This window comes from Xiphophorus maculatus, chromosome 19 (assembly GCF_002775205.1).
Source record: "Xiphophorus maculatus strain JP 163 A chromosome 19, X_maculatus-5.0-male, whole genome shotgun sequence".
NCBI lineage: Eukaryota > Metazoa > Chordata > Actinopteri > Cyprinodontiformes > Poeciliidae > Xiphophorus > Xiphophorus maculatus.
The window spans coordinates 20274837-20293374 of NC_036461.1; the positions used below are offsets into that span (position 1 = coordinate 20274837).

The 18538-nt window shown below is 42.1% G+C and overlaps 1 protein-coding gene across 5 annotated transcripts in view; it reads right to left on the bottom strand.

Annotated features, from left to right (window-relative positions):
* The window catches only part of LOC102227721, a 38830-nt gene that overhangs the window by 4522 nt on the left and 15770 nt on the right, over nucleotides 1-18538 (bottom strand). For 2 of the 5 annotated variants that reach the window (XM_023353225.1, XM_023353224.1), the window contains exons 5-27: nucleotides 18345-18443; nucleotides 17724-17852; nucleotides 17429-17548; nucleotides 15766-16499; nucleotides 14140-14416; nucleotides 13898-14025; nucleotides 13729-13806; nucleotides 13001-13118; nucleotides 12524-12888; nucleotides 11049-11753; nucleotides 10392-10686; nucleotides 9727-10005; nucleotides 8335-8625; nucleotides 7399-8006; nucleotides 6356-6446; nucleotides 5339-5430; nucleotides 4275-4426; nucleotides 4055-4109; nucleotides 3198-3320; nucleotides 3003-3114; nucleotides 2023-2149; nucleotides 1799-1853; nucleotides 32-146 (exon numbers count right to left, since the gene is read on the bottom strand). In XM_023353225.1, the coding sequence (XP_023208993.1) occupies nucleotides 32-146; nucleotides 1799-1853; nucleotides 2023-2149; nucleotides 3003-3114; nucleotides 3198-3320; nucleotides 4055-4109; nucleotides 4275-4426; nucleotides 5339-5430; nucleotides 6356-6446; nucleotides 7399-8006; nucleotides 8335-8625; nucleotides 9727-10005; nucleotides 10392-10686; nucleotides 11049-11753; nucleotides 12524-12888; nucleotides 13001-13118; nucleotides 13729-13806; nucleotides 13898-14025; nucleotides 14140-14416; nucleotides 15766-16499; nucleotides 17429-17548; nucleotides 17724-17852; nucleotides 18345-18443 (5148 nt within the window). Of the gene's footprint in view, nucleotides 1-31; nucleotides 147-1798; nucleotides 1854-2022; nucleotides 2150-3002; nucleotides 3115-3197; nucleotides 3321-4054; nucleotides 4110-4223; nucleotides 4427-5338; nucleotides 5431-6355; nucleotides 6447-7398; nucleotides 8007-8334; nucleotides 8626-9726; nucleotides 10006-10391; nucleotides 10687-11048; nucleotides 11754-12523; nucleotides 12889-13000; nucleotides 13119-13728; nucleotides 13807-13897; nucleotides 14026-14139; nucleotides 14417-15765; nucleotides 16500-17428; nucleotides 17549-17723; nucleotides 17853-18344; nucleotides 18444-18538 lie in introns of those variants that run through there. The other 3 variants (XM_023353226.1, XM_023353227.1, XR_002754517.1) reach the window with 3 other exon arrangements.

Sequence of the window (18538 nt, forward strand, 5' to 3'; positions counted from 1 at the left end):
CAAGTAAAGTACCGAAAGGTTAGTGTCAGACCTGGTGTGCCGCAGACGTTCTTAGTGTGTGCAGCTTGATTATCTTCCTTCTTCAAGCTCTGATTGGACCACAGGCTCTCCGCCTCTGTCAGAAGCTTCTGGACCTCCTGAGGAGCCTAAAACCCACAAATACTCCAAGTTCACTCGGTCCACTTCAAGGTCCACAAAGCAGCTGTCTCATGAGTGCATTTCCAAAAAAATGGGGCAGTATTATGTATTTTCCAGGCACATAGTACAATTTTATAATACAATCAAATTACTACGTGGGGCTGCACAGTTGGTGCAGTTGTTGCCTTGCAGCAAGAAGGTCCTGGGTTCGATTCCCGAGCTGGGATCTTTCTGCATGGAGTTTGCATGTTCTCCCTGTGCATGCGTGGGTTCTCCGGCTTCCTCCCACAGACCAAAAACATGACAAATTCTCTAAATTCTCCCTAGATGTGAGTGTGTGTGTGCATGGTTGTGTGTCCTGTCTGTTTTTGTGTTGCCCTACGACAGACTGGCAACCTGTCCAGGGTGACCCTGCCTCTCGCCCGGAACGTTAGCTGGAGATGGACACCAGCACCTCCCGACCCCACTAGGGAGACAAGGGTGCCCAGAAAATGCATGGATGGATGGAAATTACTACGTTGAGTTATTATTAAAAATGCAATATACAGTACAGACCAAAGGTTTGGACACACCTTTTAATTCAATGAGTTTCCTTTATTTTCATGACTATTGACATTGTAGATTCACACTGAAGGCATCAAAACTATGAATATCACATGTGGAAATATGCACTAAACAAAAAAGTGTAAAACAATTGAAAATAGCCCTTATATTCTAGTTTCTTCAAAGTAGCAACCTTTTGCTGTGATTACTGCTTTGCACACACTCTGCATTTTCTTGATGAGCTTCAAGAGGTCGTCACCTGAAATGGTTTTCACTTCATAGGTCAACCTGCCCTGTCAGGTTAATAAGTGGGATTTATTGCCTTATAAATAGTCATGAAAATAAAGAAAACCCATTGAATTAGAAGGGTGTGTCCAAACTTTTGGTCTGTACTGTATATCAAATATGATTTAAAAAAGTAGACTTTTGATTTCACATCTTGAAACATGTCTCTTTAAAAGCTGCTCTTTTTGAAGCTCCGCCTTCAGGAAGTCATAACATGATAAGTTCCTCTACTAACCCTTTAGCAAAATTTTTACCAGCATTGCACTGAGAAGTAGCTCCTATAATGAACTCGGCAGATGTGCAGTTTCACCAGGTGTTTGCTAATTGCTGCTGGCTAGTCTGAAGGAGCGGAGTGGGGCAGGACTGCTCTGTGAAGCTTGAAAACTGCAGCTTTGAGGAGGAGCTGTGTCTCAAAGGCGGGGCTAGGTCCACTCAGGCATTTTGCACAACTGAATGGTTGCCATGGAGATTAAAGGATTTCTCAAACATACATGAAAGAATCAAAGCAAAGCTCCAGGTATGTGTTTGATAAGGGCATAACATTATAACATGACGTAAAAAAATAAAAAAAAAAAAGAGTCAACTTTACATAATACTGCCCCTATAAGAGAATGTAGCAGCTTTGTCACATAGATGCAGGTTGGTTTGGATGAGATCACCTGAAAACTGCCCCCTGTGTTCACTAGACTTTTTCAGACGATGTAAATCATGGAAGTATGAAAAAAAGCAAATATATCAGAAATCTGTAAGAGGCCAGGCAGTTTTTATGGTTCATATGATTCTTCAGGATCTACTGGACCTGCTGGTTTCCCACGGTTACGGTAATACACACCTGACCAAGCTGCTCAGTTCTTGGAGAGATTGGAGAGTCCACTTCAGCTTCCAAGCTGAAAAACAGAAAATCCCAGATTACACAGGAGGACATGTTTAGATCTTACAAATGTTGCATATCAAGTATTGAGAACCTGCTGAAGACATGAAGCTATCGAGCACCAACTAACCCACTCATTGGGTCAGTTGGTAGCCCAGTGATGTGGGCTAGGCTTCACTTCTTACTCTGAATTAATGGTCATGTCTATCTGCTGCTGAGCCGCTCCACATCCACTGCTCCCCTCCAGGTTTTCCAAACTACCGTTCCAAGCCTCCAGCTCCTCCTGCTGACCAGTTCCCATCTGGCCATCATCTGATGGCAATATATTTCAGAATTAAACAAATTTACACAAAAACGTCAACATTTGCACAGAAACAAAGATGGCGCCCTTTTGGACCAACTTAGACAGTTTATCTGGGGCGTAAAAAAAAGTAGATTTGGAGTTTAGTTACTCCTTAAAGATTTATCTTGTTTTTTCTATTTTAAAATGATGTGGACTGATATGATGCAGGTTTGTGGTAAAAGTGCAAATAAAGTGACATTCCGCAATTCTCCTCCAACTTAATCTGACAAACTGGCATCAGCTAATCAGCTTATTCTAGGAGACGTGTCGGATTGTAGAGACGCAAATCTTTCATTGTCTAGAGATTCGCTTCTGATTTTTATAATCATAATTTGAGTCAGAAACAGCATTCAGATTTGAAACAATGTTTGAGTAAGAAACTTTTCTATTCAAACGGTCTGGAGATTCTGTTTAAATCATGTGAGTGTTAGAGGAAAAGACACTGTAAACAAAAAAAACATCTAGTTAAAACAATTCTATAAAGTTCCATACTGTATCAAATTCCATCAGTTTATATCTAAACACAATATAAGTTTGTGTGTAAAATTCTGGCACTTAAATTACCAGTATGAGCTGGCTGACTTTCTCTTAAATAATAAAAAAAGAAAATTAATAAAAAAATTAGAATATAATTTTACAGATAATGAAGCAAGCTAAAATTGATTTTTGAATCCTTTAAGTATTCCCAGGACTTTGAATTGCGATTCTCTGTTGAATTAATGTTTGTCCTGCACCTCTGTCAGATTCCACAGTTCCGTTTAAATGATGTAATCTAGATCAGTCCCAAGGTTGTGTTTAGACTCCGATGAAAAGTGTTTCCACCTGATGTCGGAGCCAGAATGGACAGGAACTCGTCCCGTCTCTGCTCCAGGATGCTTTTCTTCCTCTTCAGGTCTTCCTCACAGCTCCTCAGCTCCTGGATCAGCTGCACAGCCTGCAGTAAAACACCGTGATCATCTTCAGACCAACACACACACCCACACACACACAGAGGAGGTTAGAGAACTGGTTGCACACCTTTTCCAGCAGGGAGGTTCTGGACATGCTGTCATCGGCTGGTAACACTTCCCTCTTCAACTGGAGGAAGAGCTGCTTCATCTGGGCTCGATGCTTTCTGCAACTTGCATTGGATTCGTGGTGCTGCACATAAATACACACACACACACACACACACAACCATAAGCTTCACAGTCTTTAAAAGAAACATGAAATGTATCAAAGTTGCCGCAGATCAAATTTTTCTTGTTTTGTTGCTTTTTTTGGGGAAAGCTGGTTTTATCCATCATTTCTATGGTTGCAATTAACAACTATTTTACTAATCAATTATTTTATAGATTATTCTGGCAATTAAACTGGATTAAAAAATAGTAATTATAGACAATATTAAAAAACAAATAAACAATTCAATTCATTTCTTAAATAAGAAAACAAACTAACAAAAACAAACCTGCTTTTAGTTCTGGGTAGAACATATTTACAGAAAAAAGCTTTTTGTATTTTAATTGCAAAACATAGATTTTCTGTTCAATTTTGTTTTTTGAGAAGATGACTTTTTTCTTTATAAGAGTCTATATACTCCATTTAACAATTAATTGATTACTAAATTAGTTCACAATCATTTCAGTTATCAATTCATCGTGATTAATTGTATTCATTGTTTCCTCCACCAACATAAAGAGAGAAAGAAAAAAAAATTACGTTACATACATGAATCATGTTTCCTAACCACAATCTTCAGCAACTGCAGAGGGTCATCTTCCTTTACTTTGCACAAATAAACTAAATTCCAGTAATGTTTACATCTGATAACTGATGCTCTAAAAATAGATGCATCACAGAACCTGCTGGTCTCCCACGGTTACAGCATTACACACCTGAACTTTAATCTGGGTCCTTTGAGAATTTCCGGAGTCCACTTCAATTTCCAAGCTGAAAAACAGAAAATCCCAGATTACACAGGAGGACGCGTTTAGATCTCAGAAATGTTACATATCAGGTACTGAGAACCTGCTGAAGACATGAATCTATCGAGCACCAACTAACCCACTAGTTACCAGTCTGGTTGGCCCACAGTGAGGTGGCTTCACTTCTTACTCTGAATTAATGGTCATGTCTATCTGCTGCTGAGCCGCTCCACATCCACTGTTCCCCTCCAGATTTTCCAAACTACCGCTCCAAGCCTCCTGCTGACCGGTTCCCAGCTGGCCGTCACCTGTCAGCTCACCAGCAGCAGCAGCAGCAGTGCCCTGCCACACCAAGAAACAAGTGAAGCCCAGTCAAGTCAGCGGCCATTTTGCAGCTTCAGAGCAGCTTGGCATGTTTTTATGTGGCTACACACATTTGTTTGTCACAGGAGGATTCTGCGACCGTGCACATATTTTGAACGGAACTTCAGGCACGAGTTGCTTTACTAAATGAACTGAATAATGTAATGTATCTGATTCAATGAAAACACTATCTGGTAAAGCCATCATGACAAGAAATATATAAAGACCACAGAGAGAAAAATATGTGTCTAGAACTAGGAAAATGTACAGAGGCCCAGAAAGGTAAAAAAAAAAAAAAAAAAGAAACAAAAAAAACAAGTTGCTTCAAGGTCTATTTTTAGGTTTGACCAAATTTTATTTTACTTATAATTTTAAAAGATATCCGAAAGTAAAAATTTAAAAAAATATATTTTCAAGTTTAAATATTCTCAAGTTTAGCATTACTGAAGGCCTCCAAATACGGGTTGCGTTACCCCGACGCCACCACGGCATGCCCCTGGATCAAACATTTTTATGGAACTTTACTGACAGCATTAGAGTCAACAAGTTAACAGATGAAATAAAACTAATTCAAGGTAGGGGCGTGCTGTGGTGGCGCAGGGGGTTGGCACGCCCCACGTTTGGAGGCCTTAGTCCTCGACGCGGACGTCGCGGGTTCGACTCCCGGTCCCGACGACCATTACCGCATGTCTTCCCCCTCTCCTCACCCTCGTTCCTGTCTGCCTACTGTAGAAAAAATACGAGCCACTAGCGCCGCAAAAACTCTTTGGAGAAAAAAATGGAAAAAAAAAACAACAAAAAAAAACTAATTCAAGGTAGAAAGTAGAAGCGTTGTAGAGGTTTGACTGTTTGCAGATAACCTGACACTAGTCTTGTGTAAACGTGTCTTACATTAGTGACGGTTTTCCTCTTGGGGCTTTCCTCCTCAGACGAGATGTAGATCAGACCCTGGACCTCCGTCCTGCCAGCTGCAGCCTGACCCGCTGTCACAGAACCAGAGAACACACCCAGAACCGGGTCAGGTCAGCTGCTCCGCACACAAACACACACCTGGTACCGACAGACCTGCTAACTGGCTTGTGTTTAGATTATTTAAGCAAAAAAAATGTTTGTTTCCATTTATGCAAAAGCACTTAAAACTAAAAAAAATTAAAAATAAATCTTGCTTCACATTTGGACATAAATATTTGGTGATTCGTTCACCTAAGAGTTGATATGAAAAGTCTGCACAGTTTGTATGGAGGAAAACAAAAATCATTTCAGAATCTTTTCCTCATATGAAACGTAGAACCTGCAGAACTCAGTGGAAACCAAACTGAAATCATTCAGGAGGAAGAAAGAGATCAACTCTGCTTGACCTCCCATAACCTCTTATGCCTGGGGATGAGTTCAGCCACAGCATCTGATCACTCATTCTCTAAGAGACTGACGTTTGTCTTCGAGTTTTGGAGGTCAGAGGACACATAAAAAGGTGGAAAAAGTTCTGAAATGATTTATGATGCTTCTCATTACTGACATTCAGAAACACTGAGTTCCAAACGGGTTTTAAGGCTTTTTAAGTTGCATGAAAACACCAAAAACTGAGCAACTGAACCAATTTATCAGCATTGAGACAAATGAAGAACAAAACACTGACTAAGTATTTGTGCCTCTGTTCACTTTGGAATTCTCAGCTGAGATATTTTTTACAAAACTACTTTTGCTGCCAGCCTTATTTGGCTTAAAGCTAAAAGAAAACCAGAAAAAATGTGATTTGTCACAGCAACCTTTTCTGCACAGAAACATTAAAGAGACACCGCTGCCATAAAGGTCCCATTAGATCCCTCAGTTTGATTCAAATGATGTAATCTAGAGTAGTAAAGCTGTTTTTAGACTCTGATTTATGGATAATAAAGTGTGTGTTCAGACCTGCTGACGGAGGCAGAACTGACTGGTTTCCATCATGACTCCTCAGCTGTTTTTTCTTCTTCTCCAGGTCTCCTTTAAAGCGCTTTGCATTCTGCAGAAAAATACATGCTGTGATCGTCACCAGAGCAAAAAATAAATAAATAAAATTCCATCCACAGCCAGCTGGTTTGTGAAAATAAAAAAGAAGAAAGAAAATTACGAAAATAAATACTCCTTTGTTGGTTTGAGACGCGTTTTCTGACAACCGCTTCAACATCTGCAGGGGGTCTTTTCACTCTAAATCTAAATACTGGTATTATTATTATTATTTTTTAATTCACCAATTAGTTTACAGAAAACAAACGTTACTCTGTATTAATGCTAGCTGTGCTAATCCTAATAATTGCAAATATCAGGTCCTAAAGCTGCAGCATGTAACTTTGACAGAAATGTTTTTTCCCATGTTTGTTAGAACTGTCACCATGTTGTGACAGTTTGTGATGAGTCAGCTAATCTGTGAAAAGAAAGCTTGAAATATCACTGTAATAATGCGATTACTGCAGAGCTGTGTAACACCCACTGCTCTCCGTCACAGATGTTCGCCTCTGGTCCTACAATAAATAAATCGACCAATAAATGTCATCAGTCAAATATATTCTCATGCACTATGTCAATTCATTTTTTTGGAGGAAAAAAAGTAATCATGTGATATGGCACATTTATGTTATGGTTGGACAAAAGAATTAAGTAGAAAATATAGTTTTTGAAAGTTCTTATTCTTAACACTTAAGAAAAATGATTGTGAAATTACCATCATAAAAAGGAAAACAGTAACAAAACCTTTGATCAGAGCATCACAGCTTTTTTTAAACCAGAATCTAAATCTGCTCATCACAGAATGATGTAACTTTTACTGCCCCAGCTGACCAGCTGGATCCTGACTGATTCATCCATCTGGGGGCAAATCTAAATCATATTCACTGAACTAATAAGAACTTCAGGTTGTATTAATGAGAGAAAAAATAAACTTTCAAAATGAAAACATTGCGTTGGTCTGTAATCACCTGATTCTTCTCGTCCTCACTGTCAGACTCCCTGAAGTCGGACGAGTCCTCCGTCTCGCTGCTGGACACCAAGTCCACCACTTCGTCCACAAACACGACGTTCAGGTCCATGGCGTCAAAGGCAAACTCCTCTTTAGGGCTGTGACAGTCCGGGGTGGGCTCAGGCGGGGGGGACCGCGCCGGAGGTGGAGGCCCCCTGTGAGCGGCCGTCTGGACGGTCAGCAGGGTTTGCGGTGAATCGCCGTGGCGCTCGACTGGACTGTCGTTTTTTTCACACACTACGGGATTCGGGGGAGTGTAGTTCACAGGTTGGCTGGGGCCCTGGAGCCGTATGAGGCCGCGTTCTGATCCCACCATTTGGGTGCGGGGCAGGAAAGGGAGTTGGATAAAGATGGGGTCCTTGACCGGGTGGGTGGGGACGATTCTAAACGTGCAGGTGTTCTGCGGGGACAGAAGAACGGATGGCGGCAGGGGAGGGTTGGAGGAGGAAGACGAAGGTCCTGGGGATGGTGAAGGTAAAACCACAGAGGATGAAGAGGAGAGGTTGGTCAGAGCTGGCCTCTTCACCGCGGCTACAGGAGGCAGCTGGGCGCAGGAAGCAGAACGGCCTGAGGAAGAGGAGGAGCAGGAAGAAGATGGGAAAAACTTTATTGGGCTAAAAAATTATTACTTCACACTGAAATCTATTCCAGAACCATCTCAGTTGCCATGAAGATCAACTATCTTGTTCACATTTCCTTTCATTAACAGCAAAGTGTCCAGGCTGAATCTGGTACGGTTTGGGTTCAGGATGAAAACAACTTCTTATTGTTTTCAGCCAAATAATAAATGGACTTAACTGGGTCTGATCAGATCTTTATTAATATGATATCCCATAACAATATTGTAAACCATATTTTGACAGTATTCAGCCCCCGTCAGGGTTTCAACACTTACCTCCTCCATGAACAGTTGCTGATGGATTGCCAGGCCTCGGCAGGTTAGAGGTAATCAGCTGGACCAAGGCTCCATCAGGTTTTCGGTAATACTGGACACCCGCTGATGACCGGACCGGCTTCAGGACCATCCTTTGGCCTGGGAACTGAGTGATCCGGGGCTGGAGCAAATTAACCACCTTAGGAGGATTTGGATTTGGAAGCTGAATCAGCAGCGGCTGGGGGTCCGTAGGTGTCGTCGAGTTCTGAGGTGGGTTTGAAGGTCCAACAACCAAGTTTTGTGCCTCAGAGTCTAGATGTACATGAAACAACAGACGGCTGATTAAAGATTTGGAAAAGACAACAAGGTTATTTTCTCAGTATTATGTGTCGACTGGAGACCCTCCTGCTCCCCAGAGAGATCTCTGTATTTTTAAAACTTTTAAAAATAAGTTGTTTTTTTAAAAAAACGTTTTTTTTTAAAGTTTAATATTCTTATATTTGTTACTTGTTCATTTTAGTATTTGTAACGTTCAGGGCCCTACATGAAAAAGCTCATCTCCATTTTACTGAATTGTTAAAAGTCCATGGTCTAACTGGGTTTAGGTGGTCTGACCTCTGCTCTGTCCTCACTGCCGGACCTCCTCTATGGAACAGGTTTCCTCTGATTTCACATTGTTGAAGCTGAAGACATTCAAGGAAGCGTTTTCTTAAGATCCTAACAAATATTGACTTATTTGTTTTTAAAAACTTGTACCATTAGATTTGCTCCTTGTCTTTTTACATAACGCTTTAATTCAATAATGTTTATTGTCTCCATTAGAAATATATAAAGTGAGAATGTTTTTAAAACTCACACTTCCTTCACATATTTATTTGATAAGCAGTTTTGAATGTATTCAACAGAAAATGCACGTCTTACTTCAGATTGGAAAAGCTAATCCATTTTTTTCAATTTATAAATGATAATATGTGCATTTCAAAATACAATAACCCTATTTTTTTCTATGTAAGAAATTAAGACTAAAAAAATGTATTTCCTTAAAGACGTGAGGGGCATTTTTAAGCATCTCTTTATGACTTATTGTATTTGAATAAAGCTAAAATGACTACAGATGTCTTAAATACCACTAAAACTTGCATTTTAGTCAAAACACTGATTAAAACTAAAGTAAAGGTAAAGTTAAACATAACGCTGCAACTCATTGCATATACAAACAACCTATTGAAAGAGGAGAGCACATTGATTTAAAGTTAATAGTTGTTGTAAAAATAATCCAACACCAGCATCTTATTCTACACAGAGTGATGTTGACCCTACTGAGCTGAGCTGCACTAATATAATACCCTATTAATACCCTATAACGATATTTTAACAGAATTCAACAAATCCTCGTCATGTTTCAACACTCACTTCCTCCATGAACAGTTGCTGATGGATTACCAGGCCTCAGCTGGCTGGTGGGAATCAGCTGGACCAAGGCTCCGTCGGGTTTTCGGTAATACTGGACACCCGCTGGTGACCGTACTGGCTTCAGGACCATCCTTTGGCCTGGGAACTGAGTGATCCGGGGCAGGAGCAAAGGAGCAGCCACATTAGGAGGATTTGGAACCTGAATCGGCAGTGGCTGAGGAGGGGTCGAGTTCTGAGGTGGGTCTGGAGGTCCAACAACCAAGTTCTGTGGCTCAGAATCTAGACGTACATGATATAACAGACGGTTGATTCAAAGGTTTAGAAAACACACCGCAGTTCTTAGAAATCCATGTTTAAGAAATGTTTATAAATGGATTTTGTTAGTGAAAACCTTTTAATAACCTGACCGTTTTATTGTGCTTAAGACCAAAACTGAATGGGAAAGAGTTCGGAGTGAAGATGCAACAGTATTAACACTTCTTGATGTAATTTCTGTTGGTAACTTTTTCACAGCTGGAATATTATTTAATACATTAATATTGTAACTATTATTAGTAATATAAGTAGTAGTAATAGCACTATTCATAATTTCATCACCCAATTATGCTTATTTGCAGTGCAGTGGCTGGTGGCTGACCACCATATACATAGATATATGTCCTTACCTGCAGAAGGGGTGGGAAGAGGAGTGGGAAGAGTGGGCTGAGTGGCTGGTGGCTGTGACTGGACCACAGCTGGGGCAACAGTGGGGGCTGCAGGAGCAGGTGGGACACAATAAGCTGAAGAGGTGACATGGGGGAAACTCTGAAGATTGCAAGACGGCTCGGACGATGAAGAAGACTGTCGCGGCTTCGTAGACCCCACTCTGCCTGTTAGATAAGCTGCCAGACGATTGGCTGGATGAAGCGCCCCCATCCTGCCCAACTTGATCTTTGCTAAGGGGTATTGCTTCCCATTGACCTGCAGGAGCACAGAAAACAAGAGAATACAAAGGCTGCACTAGAAATCTGCTTCTACACCAGCAGAAAGAGAGAAATCATTCAGTGTCGTCTGTGCTAAGATGGACCACAGACTGATATAAACAGCAATGTGACAAGATTTCATTGCATGATAGAACAACCAAAGGTTTCCGACAGACATCATTCTTCAGATCAACCTTGGACACATTGCGACTGTTTTTGTTAATATAGTGTGAGTTAGCTAGAAAAGATGAAGCTATGAAGTGAAGTCATTACAAGACTTATTAGAAAACTATGTTGTAGGGTAACCAGAACCAGGGATGTCACTGAGTATAAAGGCAGGAGAAAGTGATGACCTTTTACCTGTATCACATCTGCTGATCCTCCTGGCTTTTTCTTATTGGCTGAGAGAAAGCCAGAAGGTGATACTCCCACCAGTAAAGGGAAAGGCAGAGACATGCCAGTCCTCCTCTTCTTATCTGAATTTAACCCTTCTGTGCTTCTTTTCAGCTCATGTCTAGCCTTATAACGTCTGAAGCCTTCTCCATCCTTCTCCATATAATCTTTCCTTTCTTCTTTCTGGCAGTCATCTATAGACTCCGCCTTTTTTTGGAAGTCCTTCGTAGACTCCACCTCTTTTTGGAACCCCTTTATTGACTCCACCTCGTTTAGAGGGTTCTTCGTAGGCGTCACCTCCTTCTGAAAGTCTTCCGTAGCCTCCACTTCCACCTTTAACTTATTCTGCCAGTTCTTAATAAGCTCCTTCTTCTCTATCACCTCTTTCTGGCATTGCTCCAAAGGATCCATTTCCACCTTTAACTTCTTCTGCCAGTCTACCGTGGGCTTGTCCTTCACCATCACCTCCATCTGGCAGTCCTCCATGAGCTCTTCCTCCTCCTCCTTCATCACTTCCTTCTGCCATTTCGCCATGGGCTCCTCCTCCATCACCTCCTTCTGCCAGTCTTCTACAGACTCTATGGACACAGAGTCTGTGGAAGACTGATTCATCACATTCTTCGAGCTTTTAGGAGGCTTCTTATTTTTTGAAATCAAATCAGAGCGGTTGTCCTAAAAGACAAAACATGTTGGGTAAGGTCCAGGACACAATATAACAAGGAAATCAAATGATTCCCTGTTTAACTAAAACTACAATGGAAAAAAAGGGTGCATCACATGTCACCAGCAATCACTACAAAATGGAAAAACACTCACTTCTGAGCGGCAAACAGTTTGAAGCTACAAACGGGAAAATTCAGTTTCTCTTAATATGACAATGCAACCCTTTTCCATCTCTGCATGGATGTTGAAGAGTCCTGGAAGTGCCTAAGATGGCTGGGAATATCGACGATGATGTTAATGATTACAACGTATTTTAATATTTGGAAATAAATTTTTGTATTATACCCGCATGGGAAAAACTGAGTCTACCAAACGATTCAGTGGGATCTCCCAACACAAGCCACTCAATCAGGCCTGAGCAAAGCTTTTCAATAAGGCTCAGGTTTGGACTTAAACTGGGTCATTGTATTGCCAGTTTGGGATCACTGACCAGTCGTTGACTCGGTTTGGACAAGGACTGCTGAACAGATGGCTTCATGTTTGACTCTAAAATACCTTGGTTTACAGAGAAGTTTATGGTCGATTTAATGACTGTAAGGGGCCAAGGTTTTGTGATGCCAAACAAGCCCACATCAAGTTTAATGGTTTTTGAAAAGTGCAAAAAATTTGCTGTATTATCAGGATTGCTATTTCTACGATCTTGTTCAAGTTGACATATAAGATTCTGTTGCTTTCAAATAGCACTCCAGATGTGGACCAACATTTAACTCGTTCTTCACCTGTCTGTGTTGAGCTGCTGGTTTGATGCCTCGTTTCCTTCCAGGAGTCACTGGTTTTTTGCCTGGTGCTTTTTTCCTGTCCAGAATGGGTGTAGAGATCTGGACCTTATACTCGATGCACCTGTTTCCGCTAGTTTCATCCACTGTCTCGTCGATCGGCGTGATGAGGTAGTTTTTGATCCAGAAAGGTCTGTCCAGTTGATCCTGAGCCATTGCCTCACACAGCTTCTTCAACACGTAGCTGCGGTCGCTGTCGTTCACCCACTTGCAGTCGGCCAGGATCATGAGGCGTTTCGATGGTTTAGAACGGAGTGCTTCTGAAGAACTCGGAGGGCTAGCGCTGGGTGATTCGCCTGCATCTGCTGCTGAAGAACGAGAAAAGCTCTCCATTACGCTCAGGACATGAATCTGAAAATACAACTAGCACTAAAAGCTGATGGGAAAACATCCACCATGATGGGTTGGTCATGAACTTACCAGAAGGAGGTCTGGGTGTGGTAACATTAGTCTGTGTAGGGGTTTGTTCTCCATGTTTGTGGACTTTCAGTCTTGCATCTTTATTCCTGGATGACATCAGATTTTTGGATTCTTCCTCCTGTTGGGTAAATATTGGACTAGAAGTCATATGGTCCAGGAATGGGTCAAGAGCGATTCATATATGGATCTGCCTTTTTGGTGCAAATGGTTAGTCATGTCCTTACAGAATGCTATTGTATAAAAACAATTCCAAAACAGATACTTGTCATGTTCTTCACTCCCGATGTGGTGCAGAAAATTAGGTTTAGTCTCTACTCACAATGCATTGCTGTAGAATGACACTAAATAGGGTAAAATCTACTGATGTCCTGAGTATTTTCTGACCAAAGTCCAATGAGGTCAATTAGGCCAAATCAGGACCAGAGATAGCAAAACTCAATAAAAACCACGAGTGAAAGGTCTGTTCTATAGAATCACTTTCTGAAGCACAAACCGTCCAGGTAGGTGTGCAATAACAAATCTGATTCTGATGAGGGTGATGTAATGTGTTGCAACACATGTTGGGTATCAACATGACTGAATTTAGCATTTGCCTCCTCCAAATCCAATGCTGGTATAGATCTTTAGCATTAGAAGAATTAATGTTTATGATTAGTGCTGTAGAGCCAGTCCCTTAGGGTCAGAGCTTTAGGGCTGGTGGTCCCCACCACTAATCTGAGCATCATTACCTTCTGTTTCTGCGTCTTCCTGATGAAACTTCGAACTCTGGCACAGCTGCTGCGATATTTCCTTCTCACCTGGACAGACTTAAAAAAAAAAATCACAGCATTCACTTCAGCCCATATCTTCCCCCTTTACTCGTATTGTGCAGGTATCAATGCTGTAAAGAATAACTACAGGTGGCTGAAGAAAGGGAGCCACATTCGGTGCATGGACTGGCTCTGGATCAGAGGCGTCAGCGTTCTTCCTCCACAGGGTCCGGACCCGCTCCGCAGGGTGGGCCACGGTCTCCGCCTCTTTCAGGACTGCAAGTTCAACAGGTTGGATTGGAGCACGCTTACATCTCGTCAACTACAAGCTGCTTCTACTTAAAATATTTTGTTCTGGTTAAACAATGAAGGCAGAATTTAAAAATGTACCATAGGCCATCTTCATCATCCTTCTCCTCTTCTTCTTGAGTTTGCATTGCAGGGAGGAGGGGCTGGCGTCGGAGCTGTCCAGGTTCTTGAGCAGAACCACCTTCTGCTTAAGGCAGCTGCAGCCGAACATGCAGAGCGGCCGGCCGCAGTGGCTGATCCTGGAACAGTGAGACAAACTGGAGCAGACGCACCCCAGCCTGCAGAACCCGTTCAGACAGTTCAGAGCTTGTCTCTGCCTTAGCTTGATCGGCGCCGTCGGATTCTCTCTCACAAAACCCTGAGTGGGGAGTGGAAAACAGTCAGCAGGGCCGACAGGACGGTATCTTACACTGCAGCTAGAAGCATGCTTTTTTATGACTGCCACACAATTTACAGAACAGATCAGAAAGATTTCATACAAGCACATTAAAAGAAGTAGAGATTGCTCATTTAAAAGGGGCAGTATTATGCGTTTTCTACCCACATTGCATCATCATGTATATTTATCAACATTTTTACCAGCGTTGCTCTGAGAGGTACAGTAGCTCCTATAATGAGCTCAGCAGATACGCTGTTCCATGAGATGTTTGCTAACTGCTGCTGGCTAGTCTGAAGGAGCTGAGCGGAGGAGTCGCAGGACAGGGCTGCTCTGTGAGGTGGAAGCTCAGAAACTGAAGCTGAGAGGAGAAGCTCATTTCTTTTATCCAAATTCTCATCTGCATTTAGATCAAATGTGCTTTCAGGGTAAATTTGTGGCATTAGTCTGCAAAGATTTAATCTCTCAAAATTACGAAGCAGACACATTCAATCTGCCTGTTTGCATTTGATGTTTGTGGTTCAGAGTCGGTCTGAAAACACCATTGTGTTTTTACTTCAGCTTTTCAGAATCTCTTCTTGTCCTTTGCCTGACTGATTATTCATTTACACAACGTTCTTTTTTGACCAGAGCTGAGATCTGTTAAAACTGCAGTATATAATTTTAATTAAGAAAAATAGCTTTTTACATATTTGTTATAAATGTCACTATGTCTTGACAGTATAGTAATCTGTGAAGGAAACAATTACAAGCTCGTCCACCTTCCCAACTAGAGAAATACACCGCTCAATCAGAAACAACCAATCACAAGCAGGAGGAGGGTCATAGCGCTGTCAATCACACGCATGTATGCACCGATCACACCCCCTTACTCTCTGCTATGCTACAGCTTCTTCCCGTCAGCAGAGCCTGTTGTGGATGCTAATGCTAGTTACCATGGCCACCGATGATGACTGAAATAGTTTTCTGGTAAAAGTAAGTTGTTTCTCTGCCATCAGTACATTTAGCAGCTAGTACATGAGGATGAGTGACAGAGTTAAGGACCTCCTCCTGCCTCTGATTGGTTGTTTCTGACTGGGAGCGGTGTGTTCCCGAAGAGGGCAGCAGTAGTTCTTGCTGAACTACTGCTGTCTCAGATTATCTGTCTCAGATAATTTGTCTCATACCAAACTGTCATGACATAGTGACAGTTTTAACAAACAGGTAAAAAAAACAACAACTCTCTTTTATTTTCATAAAAGAGAGAGCCTTCAATAGTTTCTCTGACATATTGAATGCTGCAGGAGACGACAGAGACACAGACCCATTCTGGTAAACAAACTGGAACTCACAGTTTGAGTGAAGAGGGACATCAGAGCAACGGTGGCCCTCTCTGTGGTGATGCCGGTTTGGAAGCGGCCCTCCAGAACCACATTGTCCTCCAGCTCCTTGAGCCTGGCGTAGGCCCGGGTCACCGTGACTCTGCTCTCCTTTCTCTGGCCATCCACAGAGTGATTGGATGGCTGCTTCCTCACTGAGTCTGGTTTGAGCTCAGAGTCGGACTCCAGCGGAGCCATTTCCTCAGACACGTTGAGCAGCGTGGACACACAGAGGGTCTGAGAGGACGCTCTGGGTTTCAGCCTCCTCCTCTTTGTAAAAGCGGGCCCATTCAGAGGTTCTGTGGTCAAAGAACCAGGAACGGAGTACTGCAACTGCACAGCGTCTGGAAAGTCCGAAGCAGCACAAGCAGTTTTGATTCTGTTCGGTTTGGGACCTCTGGGTTTCCTCTCCGCCCTCCGGCAGGCTGCGCTCTCTTTGAGTCGCGATCTCTTTGATGGCGGGATGAACCCAGATATGATGTCTGAGGCAGGCGAGCCGGCTGAGGGCTTCTTCAGGATGTGGTCCAGAGTCCGGACGTAGCTGGTGCTGCTCACAGGGAGCTGGTAGGACGGCGCCTCCACTGGTGGCTGGGAGAAACTGGAGGCGCGCTCGTCGATCAGTTTCCCCTCTGACTCCAGATATTCGTCCAGCATGTCGCTGCAGAACGCAGACAGGTTCTTCTTTGGCAGGTCGGCACTGGGACCAGCTGCAGAATACAGAGTGAGACATATAAGGAGGATTTAAAGCAAAAGTGTTCATTTTCTAGTTCAAAATGATACCCGATTCAACATGTGGGAAGGCATTTGGTGATTGGTACTGTTGGTGCGCTGCTGTTTATTTTTTCTTTGTCCCTCCCTTGTGTGCGTTTCTTGTCTGAGAACATATTTATGTGTATATAAATGAGTCGGCATGTTTATTTACTATCAATGAAGAGATGTGTAAAATTTTTAAATAAATGTTCTTTTTTTTGCACAAACTATAAACGTCAGCGCATTATATTAACTATAATGCGCTATAATAGCTATAGCTATATATAGCGACAGAGATGCGATCAATACTAACAGATAATACATATAATAGAATATTCAATAATTTCACTGAACTCTAATCCAGAACCGCACAGCCTTCTGGGAGAAGAAGGCAGAGGAAAGGCTTTAGCCACTCAGTCTCTCAGGGTCAACTAGGCAAGGTGGGTGACATCAACTTAACTCACTCACTTTTTGGTTACATAGCAACAACCTGTTGAATAACTTGAGTAGCAGTTTCAGGTGTGTAAAACTTTGACTGTCCGCCCCAAAACGTTCACATGTTAGACGACGGGTCCATGAGGAGACAAGTGTCCTCATGAGAGCTAAGACATCAATACAGTTTGGAATGATGCTGTAACATCATAGAATCTGAAAAAAGCTAACCACTTTGAATAATTTCCAAATGGACTGCATGTCTGTAAACAAACTAAAAAAAAACATATGTTGTTTCTCTATTTGGCAACTTATGAATTAGTCGGTGTGTCTGACACATAAACTCCTCAGAAAATGCATCTGTTTGTAGTTTAAACATGGAGAGGTTCCAGAGTTATGGACCCTTCTGCATTGTGCTGAATTAACTAAAGCTGAGGGACATGATGTGAAGCACCTTCAGGTCTTGGAGCAGACGTTGATTCGGGCTCTGACGGGGTAAACTTCTCTTTCCAGCCTTTAATCTGGGTCAAATCTGTAGTTTTTCCAGTTCTGGACTGAAATGAAGCAAAACCCCCTAAAGACAAAAGAATAATAGTTAAAAAAAAAAAAAAAAAAGCTAATTAGATTTTGGATCATTGGCACTTTACCATGTTAAGATTTATTTCAAAACATTTTATGGTTAGTTCTGTTTATCTCAAAACACAGAAACTCTTTCAGAATAAAAGCACTAAGTCTGTGAGGATACCTACCCTGAGAGGTTGGGGTCGTCTGGGTCAGTGGCTCCGTAACGACTCCAGGAAGGGGAATGGGAAGAGAGACTCCCAGGTACTGCAGGTCAATGGACAGCGCCGGATCCAGGAGGGTCATCTTAAGACCAACTGAGGCCACAAACATCACCAAACACGAGGAGGGAAACATTATCTTAGAGCCAATGATAGCTTTACGTCAACTCACTGGAGTCCAGTAGGGGTGCAGCGATTGTAGTTTTTTTCTGGCCAATCAATGATTTTTAATGATTTGTTTATTTTTTTGACCTGCCGATTCCAATTTTCGTCAATACCGTTTTTTGTTGTTTTTTTTGTCTGAAAAGTTGCCAAATATAGTGACAAAGTTAACGAGTTAGCAACATTGTGATGACTGTTGTTAACAGTAGATGTGACCTAATGGTCAGTCTCATAGCAGAGCAAAAAAGAATCAGCCAAAGTGGCTGATCTTCAGATCTTTGAGCAGGTAAATAAGATCAGTGGATAAGATCAGTTTCACATGTAAGTATCGCCTGAAACCTCGATCACCTAAAATGAGGGAAATCATGGGCAGATTTATGGACCGGCATATTTATCGGTGCACCCCTAGAAGGCAGTAATGCATACCTTCCTGCAGCACAGGGTGGATGACCTGCCTGTGTTTCATAAGCTTCAAGTCTTGAAGAAGAGTCGCCTCATGAACTGCGATTGTCTCCTCCAGACTCTCTGTTAAAATTGTGAAGGTTCATGTCAGACCTGAATTCATCATCATCTCCCCCTAAACACCCCCAGCCCCCAAAGATAACCAGAATCTATAACCA